General features: G+C 39.0%; 2 protein-coding genes across 3 annotated transcripts in view; one reads left to right on the top strand and one right to left on the bottom strand.

The window, feature by feature from the left end:
• LOC127438444 (metabotropic glutamate receptor 7-like) overlaps positions 1–25,871 on the bottom strand; it is a 647,223-nt gene that overhangs the window by 37,512 nt on the left and 583,840 nt on the right. The window lies entirely within an intron of this gene.
• LOC127438445 (dystroglycan 1-like) overlaps positions 1–25,871 on the top strand; it is a 49,983-nt gene that overhangs the window by 10,360 nt on the left and 13,752 nt on the right. For both annotated transcript variants that reach the window (XM_051694043.1, XM_051694044.1), the window contains exon 2: positions 18,499–19,027. In XM_051694043.1, coding sequence (XP_051550003.1) covers positions 18,704–19,027 — 324 coding nt within the window. In that variant the 5' untranslated portion in view covers positions 18,499–18,703. The remainder of the gene's footprint in view (positions 1–18,498; positions 19,028–25,871) is intronic.

Raw genomic sequence — 25,871 nt, 5'->3', positions numbered from 1 at the left:
CTCAGCACGCTGTAGAACGCGAGTTTAATGTAGCATAGGATGTTAGCGCGATGGCCTGGAGACTAAGACATGTTGTCGGCTCTGGATGGGAGAACCTGAGCAGATAAAACCTACCTCACACAGACACACTTAAATAACCTGCTTAAAGGGATAGTTTACCCAAAAAATAATAATTCGGTCATTCCAAACCAATATACTTTCTTTCATCCGTGGAACAAAAATGTGACTAGTTTTCTTTCATTAAATGGAAAAGAATGCCTAGGATATTTCAAAAGCTCACCTTTTGGGTTCCACAGAATAAAGTCAAATGGGGTTTGGACTACCATCTGTATAAGTAAATGATCATATAATGTTCTGTTTTGGGTTAACCATTCCCTTAAAAGTGCAATAATATTGGATTTTAAAGATGTTGTTTACATATTATCATGCTTGATGTTGTGTCTGGTTGATCAATAACAGTTGGGGGTTGTTGCGCCCTCGGATATGAGGGGAAAAAAGAAACATTGTGCCCGTTTAATGTTTACAAGCACCAATTTGTGTCCAGCAGCCTTTTGGATGAAGGGAGGCACTCTGTTTACCCCTACTGTGACACTGCTTTGAGTTGCTCTTTAACTCCCACACATATTTCCTTCTGTTTACCAAAGTGCGACTGTGCCTGTTGTGATCTTTGCGAGAATACCTCAGAAGGTAATTGTGAAGTTGTCTTGACTGAGCTCAGAGCTGCCACTACCTCCACAACTATACAGAGATGGAGAAATCGCCCGTCGTTGCTTAACAGATTAGCCTGATAAACTGTAGAGAGCGAGTTTGGCCGTGAACACGAATGGGAGTTGTACTCACACCACCTGCACATTCACAAAAGAGGCTGTCACATGAATGCCTAAAGGCTTTGAGTTCTCTTGAAAACGTCAGTGATTTATAATTCACCATGTTTAAATGATGATATATTAACCTTTTATGACTTTGGCCTAGATGTTTTTTTTTTTTTTTTCATCCTTGGCTACTTATTGCATTTGAATGCTAATTTAGGTTGAAGATATATCTATGCCTTTGTTTTAGTAGTTCCCATTCATACCAAGCCGCAAGATTAGCCGGTAATTGGTGGTTCTGCTTGCCCCAAGTTGTAGGATTTGTTGAATGATATGTAGGCCTATTTATTGTCCTATAGAGTGGAAACACTTAGCTAGCTGTTTTTAGTGGGTTGTCTTTTTGGCACAGAGAAATAACACCCTTTACCACCTTCATGCTTTTATATGGGTCTACTCTTCAATATAACTTTTATGGGTGTTTGCTTGTCATTGGCTGCTGTTCTGTCATCATTTACTCATGCTCATGTCGTTCCAAACTCATTTGACATTTTAAGAATATTCTGAGCACTCTTTTCCATATAATAAATGTGAATAAGGACTGGGTCTGTCAAGCTCCAAAATGAAAAACTAGCACCATAAAAGTAGCCCATACTACTCATACGCTGTTTTCCCCAAGTCTTCCAAAGCCATACAATAGATTTCTGTGACAAATAGACCGAAATCAATTTTAACTGAAAATCTCTTTGCCGAAGTCCATTTGATTACAAACGTCATTTGGAGAACTATTGGTGCAAAATGTCGTTGAGAGCGTTTACATGCACTGCAATACGCTGATAATTATCAAAAATAAACGTAAAAAATTAAAATCCAGTGCAAGAACTGCTTTTACATATGATTTGAAATCTTCCAATTATTATCTGCTTTTGACATCTAAATGTAAACAGACATGCTTTAAGTCGTTAAAAACACCGGTGTTTTCATGCGAAACGATATTGGGGTAATGTCCGGAAATCTATCTTTTGTTGTTGTTGTTGTTGCTTAAATAGTTTATGACCGTACCCCGATAAAGGAAAGCCACTTAGGGGTTTACATGAGCCTTCACGTTTATAAAGCATAATCGGTGTAAAAGTAAAAACATGCATGAAAATTCACTAAGTGACGTCAATGGCACCATAATTTGAGAGCTACAGTGAAAGAGGAAGATTTTCAGTAAGGAATGATATTTCGGTTTGTTCCTCACACAGAGTTATCGTATCGACTACTGGTGGTATGGTAATGATATTTTTTATAGTGAAAGTCCCAGTCCCCTGTCACTTTTATAACATGGAAAAGAGCAACCAGGTTACCCTTTCTTTTCCACAGAAGAAAGGAAATCATACAAATTTGGAATGTCATCATAGGTAAATAGTGACAGAATTGTTCATTTTTGGATAAATTATTCATTTGATGTCCATATATTCTGAATTTGTTATTCCTCACTTAGGTCACTTCCATTTTCTCCTCACGTTTACTCTAAAGAGATTATAAATACTTTAATATAAATATCTACTTTTTATGCAGCACTGTAAAATGGACATTTCTAAGAAATATAATTGTAATATCTTTCACGAGCCTCTGTCTTCGGCTACACAATTTTCATTGCCAATTGAAATCAGTGTGGGCACTGAGTAGGGGGTCTGATTAGAGTTTAAAATTCAGGGCATGCGCCTGGCCGCGCTCCGTCCATTCCTTGTGCATCTTAAATCTGTCAATTTAATTTTCCTTGAATGGTACTGGTGTGGAGGAGGGGGTGTCCTCGTGCAGCACAACTTGTCAATTTGTGGAATCTTTCTTGAAGGAATTATACTGAGTGCCTATAGTGGACTTTACAGTCAAGCCACCCTCCTAAAAAGTCCGGAACCAAATTCATCTGAGTTTCACAGCATGGGCAAGGAGGAGGCGGGAACCGGCTGAACAGCAACATGAACTTTAATGACAGAACATAACTCAAACATAACATAAGTGCTTTGCAGCAAACAAAACAAAGACGCACACACACAACACGTGCGTGTCTCTCTCTCTCTCTCTCTCGAACTGGCGTCCCGGCCCCTCCTTATCTCTCTCCCACTGATTAGACAACTCAGTGCCAGGCGTGCGTCATCACGGCCCAACCACGCCCTCCTCCTCGTCACAATCTGCTCTTGTGAAAGAATCACCATGTAGCCTACTATCTCAAGCCATAGTGAAAAATTCACTATGAATAAATGATCAATTTCTCCTTTTGTCTGACAACTAATTAGTGCTGTTTGCTGTTTCTATGTTGATTGCAGCCATCTTCCTATTTTGAGGCAGTGACGTGATATTTTTTGGAGCTAATCATTAGTTAGGCCTCATCTAACCCACCTTAAATCATTAAACTACTTGGACATCAAACATCACTCCGGCTAGAGCGTGCTTTTTACACTGCCTTTGGTGTCGAGATCTTGGCCTCTGACAACATCTGCTTTACAGAGAAAGAAGGATGTGGGGGAAATTTGGCAGACCAGATGTGTTTGATGCTGACAAACAGTATTACCTTCTAGCTAGTTCTTAACTCAGAGTGCTGACCTAGTAAATACAGCAGAACCACTGTGGTACCAGGGAACCTGAAGATTGCATGTGCGCTATTTCTCACAGGTCAACACCACTACGTGTTTTCTAGGGGTGTAAAGTTTAAATTTCAATTTGTTTAAAATTTTCTTATGGTTTGGTTTGTATCACGGTTGTAGGGTCATAGTTTCAGTACATTTCAGTAAAAAATAATACTGCCAAAAATGGTAAATGGTCTGCACTTATATAGCGCCTTATAGAACCGCTAAGGTTAAAAAAAGCACTTTACACTGTGTCTCATTCACTCATTCACACACACACCAATGACAGCAAAGATGCCATGCAAGGCGCTGGCCTGCCATTGGGAGCAACTTGGGGTTCAGTGTCTTGCCCAAGGACACTTCGGCATGTGGAGTCATGTGGGCCAGGAATCAATCCGCTAACCCTGTGATTAGTGGATAACCCGCACTACAACCTGAGCCACAGCCACCCACAAATCCAAAGTTAGAATACTCAATTTGATAAACACTTACGAAAAATCATTGTTTCACCATGGTATTTTTTGTAAAACCATAGTAACTACAAAATTAACCATTTTTGGCTCACCTGCGCTTCTTTGCGTGCTATTTCTTACTTTTACTTACAACCTAATGAAACTACATTAATAACAGTAGTAACAATAGAAGGCCACATGATTTAAAATATAACATGTAAAATCTAACAATGTAACAAGTAACATCTTTACATTTTTAATCAATAGTTAAGTTTCTTGTGTATATATAAACTTAACTATTTCAATAAAATATATTAAATGTGATTGCTCAGGCAGGGAGTTTTGGGAACAGCCGGAATATTTTCGTATATAGAATATTTTACCCGTAAAAGTGTATTTTAGATGCCAGTATCTTTTATTTTGTCTACGCAGAGAGCTTGCCATTGGCGAGGGTGTATTTACATTGTTCAGATGTTCCATGTACCACAAGGCGAAATGCAACGCATGAAGGTAGTACGGGTAGTACCGATTATTGGCCTGGCAGATAACTGGATCCGATTTTCATAATTTTTCTAATTATCGGAATCGTTATTTTGTCTTTGTCATAAAATGCACTCCGTTGGCTCTGATTCCACCGCCTCTCTCTGCAAGGTTACTGCTTGTAGTCTGGCTCAATGTCCCCTCCATAGTATTATCAGATTGGTTATATGTCACGAGTAAATAATGTCACGAGTAAATAGCCAATTAACACTATACTCCGTATTTGTGGGGGAGAGGTGAGAAAGAGGAAAGCTCCGAGATAAAGATGCATCATTGTGAGGACGAGCTGTTTTCAAAGGTAAGAATGCAGATGCTAAAGATGCAATAAACATCACAATATGCTATGCCAGTGGTCACCACTTAGCGAACTGATTTGTTCCATAATTACAACGTTTGCCCCATCTCACCGTTTCTACACTTTAGGTTAGCAGCGCGACAAAACAACAGAACTGTGTACACCGAAAGTGCACTGGGGTGTAGATAGCACTTTCAGCACTATGTCCTTGAATATTTTTTCTCTAGCTCCAAACACGGTTCATTAATCCTTCATTAATCTTCCGCAAGCGTTGCCTCTCTCCACCGGCACTCGACATGAGGCGCCGTATAGTAGAGCTGCAGACGCAGTTATTTTAACGACAGTAGACCATAGCGGAGAAATACAGTGAGCAGCAATATAGATGAAAATATAGATTTAGCACCTTGCGCTAAAATACACCGCAGATGACAAACATTAAGCAGAAACAATCTTCATGTGTCAGATATGACTCTGATGGTTCAGCTAAGCAAGGTTTGTGACAGGACAATATATTTTGTTCCAGAGTGCCAATTTGGTTCAGTCTCAAATTAGCTTTATTAATCAACATGTTTCGAGCTTATTGATAATAAACAGAGGTTTTTGTTTAAATTGAGAAAATTAATCAGAGATAACATCATCTCTGACATGGATGGCAAGAAAGACAACCAAAACTTTCTCTGCTCATGATGAAAAACATTTCCATTATTTGATAGTCAGCACATTTATACTTAACTATAGCTATAACTATAACAGTATTTTTAAACTGCACTATTTAGATGTAAATTTATTGTTTGCATTTTAAGGAAAATATAAAAATGATTAAGACTTTTACTTACATTTTCTCTCAGGGGTTATCTTTCCTATGTATATATAAACAGTAGAAGATCCCCCATAGTCCATTACTTTGGTTGTTTTTGGGCCACAATGTCCTTATTCTTGCCCAGTTCTTAAGATACTTTTTGACGGTTGATTTAAAATTTTACTGCAAATGTATATCGACCCCAAATAACCGTTATCGGTCTCCTTGATTACTAATAATTGTTATTAGTATAGGCCCTGAAAAAAACAAAAAAAACATCGGTCGACCTCTAGAAGGTAGTAACCTTGGCAAGGCAAGACCGCTTCAAGAATGCATGTCCACAAGCAAGAAAGACAGCATTGCTTTAAGGGTATTATCTGGTTTATGAATGAAATGCAGAAAGTGGGCGGCATGGATGAATGGCAAAGAAATGTTGGCAAAAGAAGGATGGAGAATCTGTCTTGACATGTTATGTAGCACTAGATACCAAAGATGAAGAGTTGTTCTCAAACACTGCATTCATTTATTTTCTTTTTTAGTCAAGAATTTTGTCAAGGATCTAGTTCAAGGTTTTAAAATGTTGCAAACATCAATTGTTGAATATTTACCAACAAAACTAGGTTTGCATATCCTAAAGGAAGCAGTGCTTGCAAGGATGCAAAAGAATAGTGTTAAAGTTCTTGGCAAACTTTGCAGAAAAGAAGCATAATTTAGAGGAAAATATATATTTGTCAGTGGGATATTTTAAAGACCTCAATCAAAATGGAAGTTTAGTGGCATGTTTTTATCATGCGCATTCATTTTTAGGTTATATATGTGCAAGTGTACTCCTAAAATTTGACAATCTAAATTTTTATCTGATACGCATTTGAAATGTAGCTTACAGTCTTTCTTTTTTGGGAAAACTGACCAAAAATATTGATAACTCATCCTGTTCGTTGGGGTAAAAAATTGTCAAATAAAATGCTCTCTAGACTGAGCATTTTTGGTTGTGGTTAGATATCACCTGCCGTCAACTTGCTTTAGCAAATCCATGTTAAATCCGTAAGTTATTTTCTGCATTGCAGACTGCACATTTTATAGCCCCTTTGGGTTGAAGTGAGGTCTTTTAGCATATTACAAATAGTGTAGGATCACCTGGGGTCGTCATCCAAAAAGAGTCTTTCAACCTAATTATTTTTATAGTTTTCTCTTATATTTGGCTTTTCGGTGTTTCTGTAATATCTCCGCGCTTTTGATTTATGTGGCTTATATTCCAGGAAATGTTTTCCACAAGAAAGGACTATGATTTCTCAGTTGAGTCTTATCAAGTTTCACAGATATAAGGTGTCTCTGGATGGTGTAATCAGTGATTTGCCCTGTTTTGTGTCTGTGTCTGCAGAGTACATAGTCTTCCTGGCTTCATAACAAACAGAAGTTTTCCTTGAGAGGTTGTGTTATTGTCTAGCTCAAGCCCACATGTATCTCAGCATCTACGTTTAATAGACTAATAGGCTGTTGATGTCTTCTGTGAGCTGTTTATTGACACAGGTTGTTGAACCAAGAGACTCAACAGATGTGTTTCTGTTAAACAAGTTTGCTCACATTCAGTGGTTGTGTGTCGAAGACCATCTGTTGCCCCCTAAAGTAGTTTTTGGTAAGGATAACTGCTTACCATTCTCAGCACACTGAATCCATGTACTGTTTGGAAAGACAGTGGCCTGGCTTTGATTACTTCTTGCCATCAAAGATGCAGCAGGTGAAAATGGGTTTCTAGCATGCCACACAGTGCTGTCGTTTGTTCTGAACAAACATTCATCTTCTTTGAAGAGCTCTTCTTCAGTTACGTCTTTTCCTTATACGTGTGTACATGCGAAAAACCCATGCACACATCAGTAGTTTGGTTAAGCAGACTTTTGTACAGGGAGCTTTATAGTATTGCTTCTCAACTGGTGGGTGTTGACCCACAAATTGGTTGCAGGTCTGTTCAGATAGGGTTGCCGACTAACTATGTTGTATACAATCGTGCATTATTCCGATAAAAAAAATAAATGGGTTCATCAACTTTTGAAATGGGAAAATGTCTCCCATATCTTTAGTTGTTGATACCAAAGGCTATGCATCTAATAGCGATGGGAATCATAAGAATTTTTACATTATTTCACATAAGAAGTGAATGGGGGCCAATTTGTTTTATGTTAAAATACTAATGTTTTCAAAAGTATAACCACAAGACTTAAATGATATGTGTAAACATGATTTTAGTGTGATAAAATCACTTATAAACCTTTTCTGTGTAAAATTAAAGCCAATTTTACAACTATGTACCATAACGATGTAATGACAACAAACCCTAAAACGACTATAAAAATGATAATTTAAACAACTTTACAGCTCAAATAATACAAAAGTTTCAACAGAAGAATTAATGCGTTTTTTCTTTTAAGAAAAGGATGAATGAGTCGAAATAATTTTTGGGGGTTATCAATACTATGCCATAAATGCTGTCGATTTAGCTTAACTTGAACCCGGAACATTCCTTTAACTACACATTGTCTTATCAACAATCATCCAGTAATTACTGAATTCTTGGTTAATTTAAAGATGGACATGACGAAATAAATTACTTGCGGTTCGGTACATTTTTCATTTCCATAAAAAGAATCGGCTGATATTGTTCAGGAGGTGGCGCTGAATGTTTTGCGTAGTAGATTTAAAAGTAAAGACTCGTAATGGTCATTAGTTTGCGAATTGGTCTACATGGGATGCACTGTAGATTCCAAAGGACAAGTTCATTCGTTCGGATATGTCGAAATGCAGTCTAACATAATGAAATGAATGAGTTGCGGTTTAATACGTTTTTGATTCAGTATTTGATTTAAAGAACTGGCTGATAAAATTCATTTGTTTGGGATTTGTACTACACGGGTAATGCTGCATGTTTCACGTTGCAGATTTAATAGCAATTTGGTGGAAGCTAGCCAAAATAAGGCAGATTCCAACATGAACAGTTCGCATGACATGCCCTCATCAAACCATGAACAAAATTACGCAGTGTGAACTACGAAAAGGAAAATATGACCCAGACTACATTTAAACACCGGTTTGGCATTCTGTCTGACATAGTGGGTTACCACTTGATGTCCGTTGTAAAATCTGGGCCCTGAAGCAAAACCACTTGAAAACCACTGTTTAATAGAGTCTCATTCTTAACAGAACTGAACAGAAATGCTGGTTGTTGTATGTGCTGATTGCCATTGACTTCCCCTCGGGAGCTGCTCCCTATCCCTTGTCCTAACAGTCCTCCACTCTTCCTCATTTCTACCACCCTTTCCACCCTCCCCGGATGTCCAGATCGGTGTGCTGAATGTGACAGTCTCTGCGTTGTACTGCTTCAGCTCCGCACCTAGAGACCTTGCAACTCCATTCACAGATCTAGCAGATTCACTCCCTCCCTTTACTGCTAAGCACCGTTAAGTCTGTTGTGTGTGAAGAATGGCCATCTGGCCATCGTACGGTTTCAACTATGACATTCTGAAACTTGAATGAGATTTTTAATGCTGAGAGATCATTGTGTGTGGTTTGGGTGTGCTTCTGGCGGAAATAAGAGCTGTAGTCATTCAGTTTCTTTTGTCCTTCTACAAGGTTTTATCATTGTATCTCATTGAATCTTTTGCTTGTTTGAGGTCATTTCAGCATAGCACCATATCTGATTCATTTGGGTGGTGATTTGGCACCCCTAGCTTTTAGGCTAGTTCATAATTCACAAAGCAGTTTTATCTATTTAATGTCTTATTGATAAGGTTTCTCTGGTGTCTGGTGCTCTCTTTTACCTTGTTGATACTATTTCTGTATGTGTGTTTGTGTTTATAGCCTTGTCGGTGATGAAGTAAATATTTTAGCAACATGAAAATTTCATCTGGGTGGCCGAAAACATTACCCCATGTTTATACTCTCCACTGCATGGAAATATTCCAAAATCTTCCCAGAATGCCATGCATCTTTGCGGATAGCACTTTGGGGAAACCTTCTCATCATTGTACCTTAGTCATCATTAAACGCTGTTTGCGACCCATTCTACTTCTGTACTATGATAAAGTATACTCAACAAGAAGAAATATAGTGCGGTACTTGATTTTATCCATCAGGAATAGGGATAAAAATCATAAGGAATTTAATGATTCCGATTAATCGGGTTCTTATCGGTTCTATTTAATGATTCTTTTAGTACATTTGATGAAGAATTATTTGGAAAGAAGAAATGCAATTCTCAGTCTACGCTGATCATGCTGTGTTTTGTGCTATATATTCAGTATTTTTATATGCTGTTCTAACCTTAAACCTCTAAACATTTTAACAGTACAAAAGTAATGAAAATTTAATGATTCTGTTATTTAAAAAAAATAAAAAAAAATAATTATGAAACCAGATCTGATCAAGAACCAGTTCTCATTTCCCAACCCTGATCGGAATTATTTGGATCATGAAAAGTGGGCAGTACATACCAGAATGGATCCAGGTAGTTGGAGGGGTGGGATTCGTGACGTCAGACAAAAAAGGTCATTTGTTTGAGAAGCGGAGCTAGTTATTACACTTTGATTTAAGATTATGAGTCCTCCACAACTGAATGCAAACATGGGTATGGAACAGCCATTTTTTTCATGATCCAATCAATTCTGATGGATAAAATCAAGTCCTGCCTTTTTATCATTGAAAAATGGCTACACTGTTTCACTGAGGTGTCACATTATGGAAGTATAAGTTGTTGCAGAAAAAGTTCATGTTGACTTTAAAAGTTTGCCAGAGATTGTATAGTTTCATGAGGGTGCCCTGAAAACAAGGATGTTTGTCATGGTTTGAACTAGGGATGTGCATGAGTAGTCGAATACTCGAGTATTCGTTCTGCAATAATTATTCAAAAAGTAAAAATACTATTCGAATTTCGCAAAGTTTTGCTTTGCTGGCCATATCTACAGTGAGATGCATGTTAAATCCTGAACACACAAACTAAAACTGGCAGTTATAACATAATGCACTGGGTGGCGCTGTTGAGTGTGGACACAAGTTGATCGCATTTGATGAGTAAACCGTTCTGTCAGTACGTTTAGATGGACACCAAAAAAAGCGGGTTATTGTGAGAATGTGGCTTACTGTGAGAAAGCTGGGTTCCTGTTTAAATGTACTGGATAAATGGTGTACACTTTACTCTCATATATGTGCAGCTCATCAGAAAGCAGCATCCCCATTGTAACGTAATCCCCGCGATGCTTCTGTAAACAACAAACATGGCATCCGAATGTGGATATGCTTGTTTTTCTTAACAAAAACATGAGATACAATATAAACATTACTATTATATTTCAAGTGTTCATATTCGTCCTGTACGTTAACTGCGTCAGTCTACTTCATTAGCGGTTTCTTTTTCTTCGCTTTGTGTGAGCTTAAATGCTTTCATTCTGTACTTTTTTTGTTTTCACACATTGCTTGTTTAAATAAAAAAATAAAATACAAATAAAAAACAGGACATAATATAAGCTTGTTTTGGATATATTTAGATTGAATAAAAAATTGTTTTTAATGATGATGCAAACTTTGACTAAAAAATAATTTCTTTTTCCCATTAATTACCTTCATTTAAATAATAGAATATTCAAATATTCCTTTTTTATGAGCTTAAATATTCGAATACCAAATTATTGATGAATGCCCATCCCTAGTTTGAACCTTGGAAAGGGGATGGGTAACTGACCTTCTTGCAGTTAGGGTGTATATGTGGGGTGTTTTTGGGTCAGGATGGTTTCCCTGGGCATGTTAAGAGCCTGGGGGTTCCCAGCTGTCACTGATGTCCTCCACCAATTGTCTCCAATTGTCTGTCTGCTCCAAGAGGGGATTTTGCTGGTGGTCTTTACCAGGAATCTGATCCACCTCTATAAAGCACCTGCCTAGGCAGCAGCCAGTTTAGATTCCAAAGGCTCCTCCTTGGTTTAATGATTGGTAATTCTCTCCATGGGAGCAGTTTAGATAATTTTGAGTAAAGCTTTTGAGACATAATTGCAAAGGTCATTGTGTTCCAATTGAGGCCCCTCTTGCCCTACATGATTTCCATTTTAAAGTAGTGTCGTTTATTTAGCAAATTTAAACGCTTCAAGCTGTTTTTGTACTAGCCACATTGAGGGTCTTAACCACAATTTATTGAAAAGATTTAAGGCTTGTGTTTGCATTTGTTTCGAAATGACCATCTGGATCTCAGCAATTCCCCCGAGGACAATCATCTTGTTAATTGAAGGAGAAATTGTATGACTAGCTTTTAAACCTCTTAGAGTGCAGTCTGTAGCTTGGATGTAGGCTATTGCTGCATCATTTCTAGTGTCCTAAACTGGCCAAGATGTTTCGGTCTCTGAAACAATCAGCATGTTTACATGCACGATCTTACACTAATGATGCTTAAGCCAACAGCGTGTATGGTCATGTAAGCACCTTAAATGGTTTTCCTTTATCAGGGTAAGGTCATAAATGGATTAAGCATAAACCGATTGATTCGCATACATTTTTGCCCATTACCCCGATTTCGCTCTGCATGTAAACGCCTTTACCTGCATCCTTACCAGTTTATCCAATGTGCACAAGTATTATGCGCATGACTTATTACATTTTTGTCAAAAGAAGAGAATACACTGACAATTTCAAGTTTCATGTAAAAATTGTTTTCTTGTTTTTTTGAAAAAAAAAAAAAGATGATTTTTGTAGTTATCAGCATATTTTGTGCATATAAACACACTATGATAAAATGCTGCATCTTGAGTTGAGTTTCGGAACTAGGTTTACTAAAAATTGTTGGGATTTAACGATTATGACCTTTTCTTAATTTGTAGTTGTTTTGTTACTATCACAAGTACAGGCACCTGAATAATTTCTAAAGCGGAGAACAGTCACTCTTCAAAAGCTGTACTGCCATCACATAGAAATAGCTGACGACTAACTTTTACCAAGTTGTAATCAAAGAGAACATGCATTCCTTCACGTTTGGGAAAGCAACGCAATTCCCTAAATTGTTTCTCACAATTCATTTTAGCTCTTCGCCAAATTAAAAATGCATTAGAGGTGTAAAGCACTGCTAGCCTGGCCTGTTTTCATATCTTCAAGCACAAAGGCATCAAACATGCTTCCCATGCAGATATCCGCAGCAAACCCTGCATGCAGCAATTATCCGATAGCTTTGTTTTTGCTGATTCTAACGTGTTCTTTGTTTATTAACGTGATGAGGGGAAGCGTGGGTGGACATAATTGGATCATAATCCATTTATATGCGTGGTTTTTAAAAACATATTTTGCAATGGCCAACAGGTGGGCTTTGAAACTCGAGATAGTGTCTCCGTAATAAGTCAGAGGCACTTAAGACTCCCATTGTTGTAGGTATGCAGTTAGGGTGTTTATATATCTTCCACACCAATTTCTCTAGTATCAGGATGCTGTTGGGTCGTCCGGTTCATTGTTCATTAGAGGCATGTGTGGACCCGTGTGTTTGCAAGGGCACTTTCCTTAAAAATGTACCCTGGGTGTGATGTTCCACCCCTAGCTGCAGTGGGCCTGCTGATCGCTTTTAATATGTTTTGTTTCACTCTGTTGTTTTAAGATGGATTTACCCCATACAGTTCTTTCCTGTTGTGTAACACAAAGACTCACCCAGACATACTCATGCATCCCATTAATTTAATTGAAAATCTCTGGGACATAAGGCTGCTTAAGTGCAAACACTTGCTTTGTTTAGCCTTGCTTTATGTGTTCTTGGGGTGTCTAACCACTAGAGTTGACACTGTGTCAGTTAATGCTGCAAATCTGTTAGCAAATTGATTTCAATGAGTATTTTGAGGAAAACCACAATGAGCTGTGTCGTTTTTATTTTTTTATTTTTTCTTAACTAGCTGCAACACAAACTGATGTTGGCATCTGTTGACCAGAGAGCATGTACCAGTGTTCCTGTAGTTCAACTGATAAAGCATGGTGCTAACAATGCTACGGTCAAGTTTTTTTTTTTTTTTTTTTTTTTTTTTCCCAGGAAACACACAAATGTCAAACTGATTAAAGAAAAGTATAGCCTACCTTTAATGCACTCTAAATTGCTTTGGATGAAAAGCATCTGCCAAATGCGTAAATGTACAATTGTAGATGTGCAGTTGTCCAACGAAAGAAAAATGCATTCACATGTAGTTTATTTGAAATCAGTGGGATTATTGTCTGCTTTTGGCACAAAACATGAACCGGCATGTGCACAACATAGCACACATTGAATAAGCTGGTAAGAACGGCAGTAAAGGTGTTTATGTGCAACACAAAATCGGGGTAACGGACAAAAGTCTATGTGCGGATCTTTATTTATTTTTTTATAGATTTATCTATTTATGACCTTACCCCAATAATGGTTAGTCGTTTACGGCGTAGTTTATTAAGCATAATTGGTGTAAGATCATGCTCATTGATTCTTTCAAATGAGGGGTTGAATTTTTGCCATTTATCTCATTCATTGTCTTTGCGCATGTAATTTGACAAGAGTTTGGACTTTGGATATTTCACAACAAAGACAGAAAAACGTGTGACAATTTCGTTAATGCTTTCAAAATGATTGGTTGAATTCTTGCCTTTTACATTATTCCCTGACCTTGCTCATGTACTATCCTGGCCAGAGTCTGCACTGCATCAGAGACTTTTATCCTGTTGCCAGGGCCGGCTTGGTTTTCCAGTCGTGAATATGACTTCTTTAGCCAGCCTCTATCATCTTTCCCTCATACCCTGCAGTTGCCATTAATAGAAGGCTCAGCTATGTCAGAGTGGGGTGGGGAGGAGTACATTGCGAAGCGGAGGTCAGCTTTGAGCTGACCGGGGCTTAGGTAAAGCCGAGGAGTCTGATTGGCTCCTGAAGGTGTTCCAGGAGCTGCGGACATCCAGGCTGACTACTCACGCATACGGTGTGCTATTGATGGCACTGAATCGGAGTCATTAATCACCGCAGTCGGTCTCTTCAGAGAGAGGCCCGCTCTCCGTTACTCACTCGCCAAATGAGGACTGTGGTTGTAACCTCTGACCCTGCTGAGGGTGCATACCACACTATAAAGGGAAGGGTACAGCTTAGGAATCCTGTTGAGCTATACTATGACACTAAAAGCATAATAGAATTAATAGTTTCTGTTTGGCTGCACTTTTGGTATTTAAAGATATATATTTTGTCTTACCACAAAAACAAAAAAACAAAAAGGAAAAAAGAGTAAATTGACTAAGTGAACTGTTGCCCAAAGTTTCTAATGCAATTTGGGATCTCTTTCTGTTTAATATTTTCATGAATACTTCCTTCTCAAATCAGAAATGAATAGCTTCAATGAAAAGAACTTGAGTGGATCTGGTGCACAGCTTCATTTCTTCTCGGTCCCTTGCTACAATTTGTAAACCAATTGTGTTTGCCTTTTCCTTTGCATATACAATACATATCAAACATTTCCTTCAAGACAGTTGTGTTTGTGCTTGTTTAAAAAAAAAAATAAGTTCTGTTTAACTTTATTAGAATTCTTCTTTGAGATCGCCTTGCCTGTGGTCATATTCTCAGTTCTCCACTTGAAGCTTTTTGATTGTAGAAATTCTCCTGAATTTAGTATTTTGCCAAGCTCTGCTGAGTTTCAGAGTGCTAAAAAAAATTTTTTAGTCAGTGATGTTTATTTATATCGGATTCTTCAGATCTCAGTTGCGGAGGGGAGATGTTAGTGCATTTATATTCGACTTGAGAGTTAGAGGAGTGAGGGTTGCGTATGGTAAGTGTGCATTTTATGGCATCAGCAGCGTTTCCTAGAGAATTTTGTTTTCACAGCAGGGGAGCCCCTATATTTAGGGCCATTAAAATATTTTACATTGACTTACAACTTACTCCCTAATTCTCATCAATGCAGTTTGAAAAATATTACAGTGTAAAGTGTTTATATATCATAGTAGGTACCCCCTTTCATTTAGTCAAAACCGTTTGGAACCCTTTTCTAGCGAGGCACCTTGGCTCATTTTTCAGAGATGAAGGCTGTGAGTAAACAGTGGTGACTTGCTCTGACTGGAATGCGTGACTCAGTGCCTTTTATAATCCTGTCCAATAGCACGGGCCCCTGGAGGTTGATGGACAAGGGCCGTCACCATGGTACCAGGGCAAAGGGCACTCTCCCCCTCTGCCAACTCCACTGTTCTCTGCAAACCTATTACTGCATGCCCTCTTACCCAACCCACATACATCCCTGTCAAATCCTAATCTCCCAGAGCGTCCAGTGGACTGTTTCATGGCTCATACACAATGGACCTCTGTAGTTGTGCTGTCATATAGGGACGGGCCTCTGGGATCCTCTCTTTTTTTTTTTTTTTTTTGTTTTTCACCATTGAAATGATTTTTAGTTTGGTCTTTAGAGCTGCGGAATCAGAAAAGTCAATTTCAAAGACTTTTTAGGTCACGTTTGACTGCTGAAAGGTCGGAGTGTACCACCAATGAGCCTGGCAGCAGGGTTCCTGAAACAAATAGAGGTTCCTGTACCCAGCTAATCAAGGAAGGAATGCTGTATTAGACCCTTTTTTTCACCTTTTTGTAAGTAGACCACCAATCCTGAGAGCAGAAAGGGTGTCTTTATCTGTAACCTGAGATGAGGTTTAAGTTCTTTCATGTACCTGACAATTTCATCATGCTCTTTGTGAACGCTCAACAGTGGGGCTGTAGTATAAAAGCACGGAAAGCTGAAGAGGGTCATGCCACTGACTGTACCTCAAGCCATACCTGTCTACTTCAATGATGTGCGATAAGACTTCAGGCATTCTGCAGACTTCCAATCCAAGCCTTTAAAAACCTTGTCAAAAGGTGATTGGGTGTGCTGCAGGAGGTGGAGATGTCAACTTTAGTAAACAGCTCCTGATAAATCAGATAGACTTAACAAGTTTAAAACAAGAAGGATTGGCAGTGTTTAGAGCACGTGTTTGGCAATATTAGAAACCAATGCAATTATCTGTTGTCTGAGGTGTGGAATGTTTAAAGAGCAAATGTTTCTGTCATCAATCCGCTCTGGAGGAAGTCGTGGGCACAGGTGTCTCAATGTGTAGGCTATAGTATATTCATAAGCAGTTCTTGAACTTGAAATGCTGTTTGCAACACATTTTACTCATTTAACAAGACAAAATGTTGGGTGGTACTAGATTTTTATTTTTCAGAAATTGATTGGATTGTGTAAAATTGTTTCCATTTGACAGGTAGTTGGAGGGGAGGGGTTGAAAAATAATAGGGATTGGTGATGTAATATGAAAATAAACTTTTTTTATTTCAAATTTATGGAGGAAGCAGACAAGCTAATTATTGGACATTTACTATCCATGGCTTGTAAACTGTTGAGTACATCCAATATTTGGTTTCACATTTTCTGAAATTCCTGCTTGTTCTCATCTCAATACGGTCCATAACCCACAAACACACCTTGTGTTCTTTCTTAACCTCACCATGTTATTGCTCCCTGTAGTAATCCTGTTTTTCCATCAACCATGTGTCTTTTATTTCCTTTAGGTGTCTTACTTCAACAGTCAAAAACAGTGCTTAACTGGTGTCCAGTTGAGAACGCAAAACAAACTTGTCTTTGAAAATGAACATTGATTATTTGGTTATCGTTATAAAAATATTTTTCCCACTGACTTTTAAAATGTAATGACGAAGGAAGCTGTGCGAGTTGGTCCTACGGTGTTGTTGTTTCTGAGTCTTCTGAAGAAGCTCCTCTCAAACCCCCACCAGAGACAAAGAGCGTGAGAGACCGCTCCACTCCGACCCCACCCCTCTCGCATCCACTGCCCTCGTTCATAGGTTGGACACTACAGCTCAAGAGCTGTTCTTGGGGGAATTTGGCTGTATTGTATGGAGCTGCTCCCTCTTCAAATGCATAAAACCTGCAGCCCACTCTGCACTAAACTCATCCCTCTTTTCACTGGAGACTTTTTCGTCTTCCTGGTCTTCCTCCCAGAATGAAAGACCTGCATGAATAACAAGCCCCTAGAGTGTACAGCCCCCCCCCCATGAGACAATTCAGATGGCCTGCATTCCTCTGAAGTGTTTAAACCGGTCGGTCGCTGTGGACTGACCCCCTGTCTCAGCCCATTTCTTTCAACATTCATGGAGCCAGTTAGTCTTCCTGTGCAGGGTGCTTTTTGGATGGGTTCAGTGACGAATGAGGCACTGAGCAAATGAAAGACACAGTGTGAAGGGAGAAAAGAGAGAGAGAGCTGTGAATGGTAATCAGATTAGTCTTGATCCACCTGTATGTGTCTGTGTGTTTATGTGCGTGTGTATATGCAAGCAATACGAAACATTGACACTAGCAGAGACCGAAGAATAAAACTGTTCCAAACCCATGTGACTTTCTTATTTCCTTGGAACACAAAAGAGGCAATGTGAAGTATATCCTGGTCACTTTTTTTTTTTTTCATGCAGTTACATTGAATTGGTACTGGTGCGTTGAAGCCTCCAAAAGAGATGCAAAAGCACCATAAAAGTGGTCCATGTGACTCATTTGCTATATTTTCAACTTTTGGAAGGCATATAATGGCTTTTCTCATTCACATGTTTTAGAAATCACTATGCCCTACATCTCATGAACTCTGAAATTGTATGGACTTCTCCTTATGGTGCTTTGTTTCTAGTTCCTAGTCTTTTTGGAGCTTGGCAGTCCCTGGTGACTGGTAATTTAATGTAAAAAGAAGAAGCAAAAAAGTGTGAAGATTCTTAAATTATCTGTTTGTGACCCTAGGAGAAAATGACAGTTACAGGGTTGTAAAACATGAGGGTGACTGATAACAGTATATTCATTCCAGGGTGAACTATCCCTTTAACCTAAAGTGATTTGCGGCAACGTCATGATACGTCACTTTTTCGATGCCTCAGTCAGACATGTCAGTATCTCTTTTTGCTATTGAAATGCCTGCTAATGAATTCCTATTTCTCTTTTTTTTTTTTTTTTTTTCACCACAGGTTTTAGAGGAAGCCCCTTAACTATGGGATTTCAGATCTACTGAGGGCACTTTCACAAAAGGAGGGAAGAGGGGCCGGCATTGCGAACAAAAGGAAAGGATTGAGCTTTTCAAAAGAGGATCAGTTCTTTCTGACTCGGCGGGGTGCATGCTGCCCCCTCAACTGGACGTCCTCTTTTGTGTGAGTGAGAGAAATAAAAGCAGGCATGCGCAATAAACTAAGAGAGTTCCGGGATGTGGGACGCCCCATGCTGGGGCACAGGACTCTTGTGGTGCTGCTGGTCATGATGGGACTGTTTGTACCGGAAATGCTGGCATCCTGGGACCAGAACCCAATAGAAGTTCTTGGGGAGGTACGGCAACTTGAGGCGTCTATGCAGTCGGCGGTGCTGTCAGATCTCCGCGAGGCAGAAGCAGCAGTTGTGGCCGTGTCACAGCCCAGCGGCCTACCGGACTCCTCCGCAGTGGTGGGCAGGGTGTTCCAAATGCGGTTGAATATCAAAGCCAAGGACTTCAAGAGCACAGTAAAGGTGAGAGGCTCTTCCTTCAAAGCGCTAGGCTTCCTCCCAAGGGGTCAAGGTTTGGCTGGTTAGCATGGCCCAGTTAGCTCATGCTGGTTGATAACAACACCTTCTGGCTACAAAAAGCATCTTTCTCCTTTGACAGCCATTCCAAACATTACTTGGAGGGTCTCTAAAAGGCCTGAAATGGACATTGTGATGTAATTTCCCAGCAGCTCCAGAGTAGTTAGTCACGTGGCATTTACGGCACAGTTGATTGGCTCAAAAACTTGACTGCACAACTAAACGCCCATAGGTAAGATGGGATATTTCAATTTGCGTACATTCTGGTGGGACCTGTGCCAGGCAATCAGCTGCCTTGTGAAATGAATAGGAATGTTAACAGATCGCTTCCTCCAGGTATTACAGACCTCCTTGCTACCTCCAAAATGTGTTGCAAATCTATGAAAACGAATTGTCCTTTGTTACTCAGCAGATTGTCCCTGCTGTATCAGATAGCATCACATCAACACTCCTCAGCCAGTTTACTCAGTCGGTGCAAGGCGACATGACTTTGCCCCAAGCACTGCTCAAATCGTATTCTATGCTTTCCTTATGACTGATGGACCATAAAATATGGTAGTCCCTGTAATAATGCAATACCACTTGCAAACACGTGGTCTGCATGCATGATGGGACCTAGCTCTTAGAGAACTGCAAGCAGATGTATGCAGAGAGCTTTACATTTAGATCAACTCCTATGCATAAACCTATGTGCATATTTTTGTTTATCAAAAGCCTGTCAGGACAAGATTTTATTTTTTGCATTTTACAAAAAGCGGCTTCTGGTAGCCCAACAAGTTTTATACATGTACCCTCTACCAGGTTGCATTTCATGCTTTTTGAAAATCAAGTAATGCACTGTTGGTCAAAAACACAATGCGAGCCTGACCAGGCATCTTTTGGTGACCACCCGGCAGTTGATGAGACTTTTTTTTTTTTTTTTTTTACCAACCAGTCCATGTCAACTGTTGTTAAAAGCGTGACCTCTTCCCCTATCTGTTCATTGTGTTTCTCTGTCCCGTCTGAATGTTGGGCGACTCTCCTAGGCCTTCTGTGTAATCCCACATTTACTGGATCATTTCTGCCCTGTCAAGCGCATTTTTAAGTTGAAACTGCAAGCCCCTTTGTGCACTTTCGTAAAATCTGTCTTGACAGCTGTGCCAGAGAATCTAACACCCAGCAGTTAAAGCTAGCTACAGCTGTTCCCTTCCATAACCATTCAGACCTGTCCAGACCAATAGCCCACAATGAATTTCCCCTCTAATGCCTTAACTGCTTTTAGACGCCACTTTACAAACTATAAATAATTTTGTACCCACTGGAACTCAAAGTAGAGAGCCAGACATGAGCACAAGCTTGAATTAAAAATGCAACTGCAGCATTTTGTCAAGACAAACTAGACTTTTACTAGTTTTCTGAAGAAAATGCGAGTGGTGCTTGCCCATGAAAGACTCGCCAACATGATGCTAGGGTGTTGTGGGTGGTTGCCAAGATTTTCCATGAGGTTGCAGTGTTTCCCCTAGGATTTTTTTCAGCAGCGGTGCTGCTGTGCGCACGTCCACGAGCCTGCAAGGCTGGACCCGTATTTACGCATGTTAGTGGAGTAATAGCTTAAAATGACTTTAGAATCATTATAGATGGGTTATTCATGTTCACCTTGTGATGTGTGTGTTTATTAATTACTGGGAGTTTCTGACACTTGAAGCGCTCAGAAAATCACTTTCACTATTTTTTATTAAACATAAAAAACAAAAGAAAAGAACATCTAAAAGAACATACATGTCACCACAGGGCTCCAGACTAACATATGAGAGCAGTGGCACTGGTGTCAACGAGTTCTACTGATGGTGGCACCAGCACCTGATTTGGTAGCAACAGTGGAAAAATAAAGATTTTTTTGTCCTTAATTTAAAATATATATATATATATAATTAAAGAAATAATAAAAATAGTGATATTACTATATATGTTATATTATTTTGTCGCTGAAATGCACATTTGACAGTATAGCATTGATTTTGACTTGATGCAACAGTAACATTTGTAAAAAAAAATTTTTATAGGCCTACCTAATTTATATCTGGATCGGTATCGGCTCCAATACTGAAGCTTTTAAACGGATCGGGTATTGGTCCGACGAGCCCGATCCAAATCCAATACTGTTAGTCATGTTCGTTACTGTCAAGCTCAAAAAATGACATAAAAGAACCATAAAAACACAATTAAAATAGTTCATATGACTCGTGCATTTTATTCAAAGCCACTTGAAGACGTGCGATAGCTCTGTGAATCACAAAAGGCTGTGTTTAATAAGTAAATATATAAAATGCACACGCAGCTCCAGCGCTTCAGTGAATGGCGCTGCTCTGTTTACACACACGCAGCTATTTTTAGCCTCCGCAGTGCGCAGTATTTGAGCGCTACTCACGAACAACATCTCGGATGTAGATGCTCAAAAGTTCGGTTCACTTAAAATATGCATTTAGAACGGCACTGGAGGTGTGTGTGTGTGTGTGTGTGTGTGTTTTTCACCAGAATTTGAATAAGAAGCTAATTAAACTACTGTGAACTTGCCTACAAACAGACACACTTACAGGACTTCCTGAAGAGTTCAGAATGTCAAAATAAAAGCGTGAGGGTTTAAAAGTTAAAGGTGCACGATTGAGATACATTACTATGTATTACTGTTATAATATATTATTATCATTTGTTTACAAATTATAATAAAATGTAAGTTGAATGGGTTCCAAAAAAAACTGTGTGAATGAAAAGTGGACTGATGTCTTACAAGTAAATTGAACAAAAAAGAGATCTAAATCCTATAATGTCCAGATAAAAGTTGAGAATTTTGCCAAAAAAAAAAAAAAAAAACGGCTTCTTTTCTACTGATGACTTATACTGGAATTACTGTTAATTTTGCTGCTACATTATCCAGTATACCAGTTAACAGTAAAGTTTTTCTTAATAAGCTATACAATTATATTGAAATAATATGTGTTTCTTTACATATTAAAGAGCACACCCAATTAGTTCTTTAAACTGATTATGCAAAAAAACAACAACACTGGTATCGGATCGGTATCGGCCGATACTGAGATTTCCGATATCGGAATCGGAAGAGAAAAAGTGGTATTGGTGCATCCCTAATAGTAAGTAACTTCAACAAAAGAAACTATGCCATTTTTGTTATGAATTGACAAACTATACATTTAGTAACTTAAAACAGAAACTTTTTGAAACTGACATAACTCTAACACAAATTATTTAATAGGACTATATAAATAATATACAAATATTTAGTATGAATACAACACATTGCACATCTACCAAAATCCCATTGTTAACACAGTAAGTGTTACTATAGTAAATTCAAACTACAATTTTGTTCGGGTGGTGATGTATGGATTGTGCAAGCTTATAATCTATGTTCTGGTCAGTGTTGTTTATAATGGTGTGCCGGTAAATCACCAAGGCATGAGACATTAAATGTTTTCATAGGGTTTTTCCACAGCCAAATTCAAATTAGTTTTGCGTCTCGCACCGCATTTCTCACAGTGCTGTTTATAACGATTTGCGCTGTGTGGGTGAGACTGCTCTGCGCTGCTCTGTTCATTGAGCTGGCTGATAATTGATCCGGGAAGTGACTAGTGCTGTTACGTTCCGTTTTTCTCATACGAAACAGAAAACAGATGCCTCGTGCATAATCAGCGAGAGTTGGCAAACTCTGTAGTCGCACGGGTGTGACCTCTAAATGTCTAAAAACTCTTAAGACTAAAAATCTCACAGGTGGGGAAAAAATGTTGCAAGATGGGACCATTTAGTCGCAGTCTGGAAGTATTTCTACTACCTTTGCCAAAAAAGTTATCAAAGTAAGACTTTCCGCTAGAAGAGGTATCATGTCGGGTCTCGTGCTTCTCTGTTGTGTGTAAGCACTCGCAAACAGCCTTTGATGGGCTGCTATACGATGACGTCACTGTGAATACGTGCGTGTATGTGGTGGGGTCACTTTCGCTTCATACAGGTGTCCCATTTGACTGCATGCAATACAAGTTCGCAACTGACTGGTGCTGGCAAGTGTTACGTTGCAGCATAGATTTTAATGAACCATGTGAAATGCCAATAGATATTAGCGGCGCTCTTAATTCAGCAGTGGCGCAGCGCCACTCCTGAATGCATATAGGGGAAACACTGGGTTGGTAGACTGCTGGTTAGTGGCCTAAGTCAAAGCCCACTCACAAATCTCTCTCTGTATATTATCTTAGCGGTGGGCAAGATGACTAAAATCTTGTATCACAATATGAATAATTTTATATCATGAAAAAGATTTATATCACAAAATGTTATTTATTTATTTGGAAAATCAATAGAAACATTTTAATATATTAAATAACCATATTGCACTGCCTATTCAGGGCTCCAGACTGTGACTAAAATGGTCGCAAATGTGACCAAAAATCATTGATTGCGACAATAATTTAAAATCTAGTTGCCACTGGGTTGTGTGCGTTCACATGCGGTTTCGTCAGATATCATCTTGAGTTATTGAATACATCTTTAGAGCGCGCACCACCAGTGTGTCTCGAGCCGCTTTTCACCCATTCTGTTTCTGATGAGCTCGCTGCATCACACACAACAACAAACCCAGTGCGAGAGAGTCGTGACCAAATGACTCTTTTGAACCGGGTCTTTTTCATGAATCACCTGAAAAGAACTGAGGAAGTGAACTCAGGAGCTCAGGTTAGCCGTTTGAATCAGGTTCACTTTCTAAGTGAATCATCGTCAGTGTGTTCACAACTGGGAGCGCAGACATTTCAAAATAGAAGTCCCATGTTTATTTCAGGATTCTTTATAATTAAAAGTCCCACTTTATATCTACGTATGAGATCCAGCTTTTGACATTTAGGACCATTGAGGGACTTGTTCACAACTATTACACAAGGTGCAAACATTCACTGATGCTCAAGAAGACAACACACTACTATATGCATACTATAATTTATGTAAATATCTGCTTATGTAGATTCTGAGGGGCAGTACTAAATAAAAATAAATCTTCACAACTATATATACTGTTTATTAAACCTCCGATTAATGGGTTATCAGCTGTCTTCATTTTCTTCTGCTTTCTATCTTGTTTCTGAACAACAGTCTAAATCGAGCAATTATATGATTTGGCGACTAAAAACTGCCATTTGGCTCCTTAATGTTTCAGTTAAGGGGCCAATGGCTCCTAAGTCATTGTTTTAGTCTGGAGCCCTGCTATTTATGGATAATCCAGTCAGTGAATTAAATGCTTCTAAATACTTCCTCTATAATATAATTTTCTCTTTATTTGGAACTTCATAATTGTCCAAGTAAATGACCAATGACCAATATTGTTATTATTATAAACTTTTCTCAAGATCTTCCCAAAGCAATGCAATAAGAAAATGCAGAAGTAAAAAATAAAATAAAATCCATTGAAAATAAACACGTGCAGAAAATATCCAAAATTATGTAAACACGTCTTGCAAAACAATTGACAAAATGAATGCATTTACATTTATTAATTTAGCAGATGCTTTTATCCAAAGTGACTTACAAAATGAGGAAACGTTCTCAGCAGCCTGCAGAGCACTTCTTTTGGCTTTCATAATATTCTTCTGCATGCTTCATTTGAAGAGGTAAAACAAGCCGTTTTTATAACGAGTGATTATCGTTGTGCGTCAGTTTGCAGATTACATTTTCTGCTCTGTGCTGGCTTTTGTGAACCTACACCACAGATGTCGCACCTGTTTTAACAAAAAGCTCCTCTTCATTTTCTTGAATTGATTGGGAGTCGTCCCGTACTATGGAGATACAGTTGTGCTCAAAAGTTTGCATACCCTTGGAGAATTGGTAATATATGTACTATTTTTAAAGAAAACATGAGTGAGCAGGCAAAACACATTTCTTTTATTTCTTATGGGATTCATATTCAACTGTAGGTTATAACAGAATGACACAATCATAAAACAAAACATGGCAACAAAGAAAAAAATTCAATGACCCCTGTTCAAAAGTCTGCATACCCTTAGTTCTTAATACTGTGTATTGCCCCCTTTAGCATCAATGACAGTGTGCGGTCTTTTGTAATAGTTGTCTATGAGGCCCCAAATTCTTGCAGGTGATAGCTGCCCATTCGTCTTGGCAAAATGCCTCCAGGTCAAGCAAAGTCTTTGGTTGTCTTGCATGAACCGCACGTTTGAGATCTCCCCAGAGTGGCTCGATGATATTAAGGTCAGGAGACTGTGATGGCCACTCCAGAACCTTCACCTTTTTCTGCTGTATCCACTGGAGGGTCAACTTGGCCTTGTGCTTAGGGTCATTGTCGTGCTGGAAAGTCCAAGAGCGTCCCATGCGCAGCTTTCGTGCAGAAGAATGCAAATTGTCTGCCAGTATTTTCTGATAACATGCTGCATTCAGCTTGCCATCAATTTTCACACCCCCAAAACATCAGTGAGCCACCACCATGCTTCACAGTGGGGATGGTATTCTTTTCCCTATAGGCCTTGTTGACCCCTCTCCAAACATAGCGCTTATGGTTGTGACCATAAAGCTCTATTTTGGTCTCGTCACTCCAAATTACAGTGTAACAGAAGCTGTGAGGTGTGTCAAGGTGTTGTCGGGCACGTTGTAACCGGCTTTTTTGTGGCATTGGCGCAGTAAAGGCTTCTTTCTGGCAACTCGACCATGCAGCTCATTTTTGTTCAAGTATTGTCGTATTGTGCTCCTTGAAACAACCACACCATCTTTTTCCAGAGCAGCCTGTATTTCTCCTGAGGTTACCTGT

This window comes from Myxocyprinus asiaticus, chromosome 49, assembly GCF_019703515.2.
Source record: "Myxocyprinus asiaticus isolate MX2 ecotype Aquarium Trade chromosome 49, UBuf_Myxa_2, whole genome shotgun sequence".
In the NCBI taxonomy this organism is placed as follows: domain Eukaryota; kingdom Metazoa; phylum Chordata; class Actinopteri; order Cypriniformes; family Catostomidae; genus Myxocyprinus; species Myxocyprinus asiaticus.
Note: the sequence above shows the minus strand (reverse complement) of the source record. Positions and strands in the feature narration are given on the sequence as shown.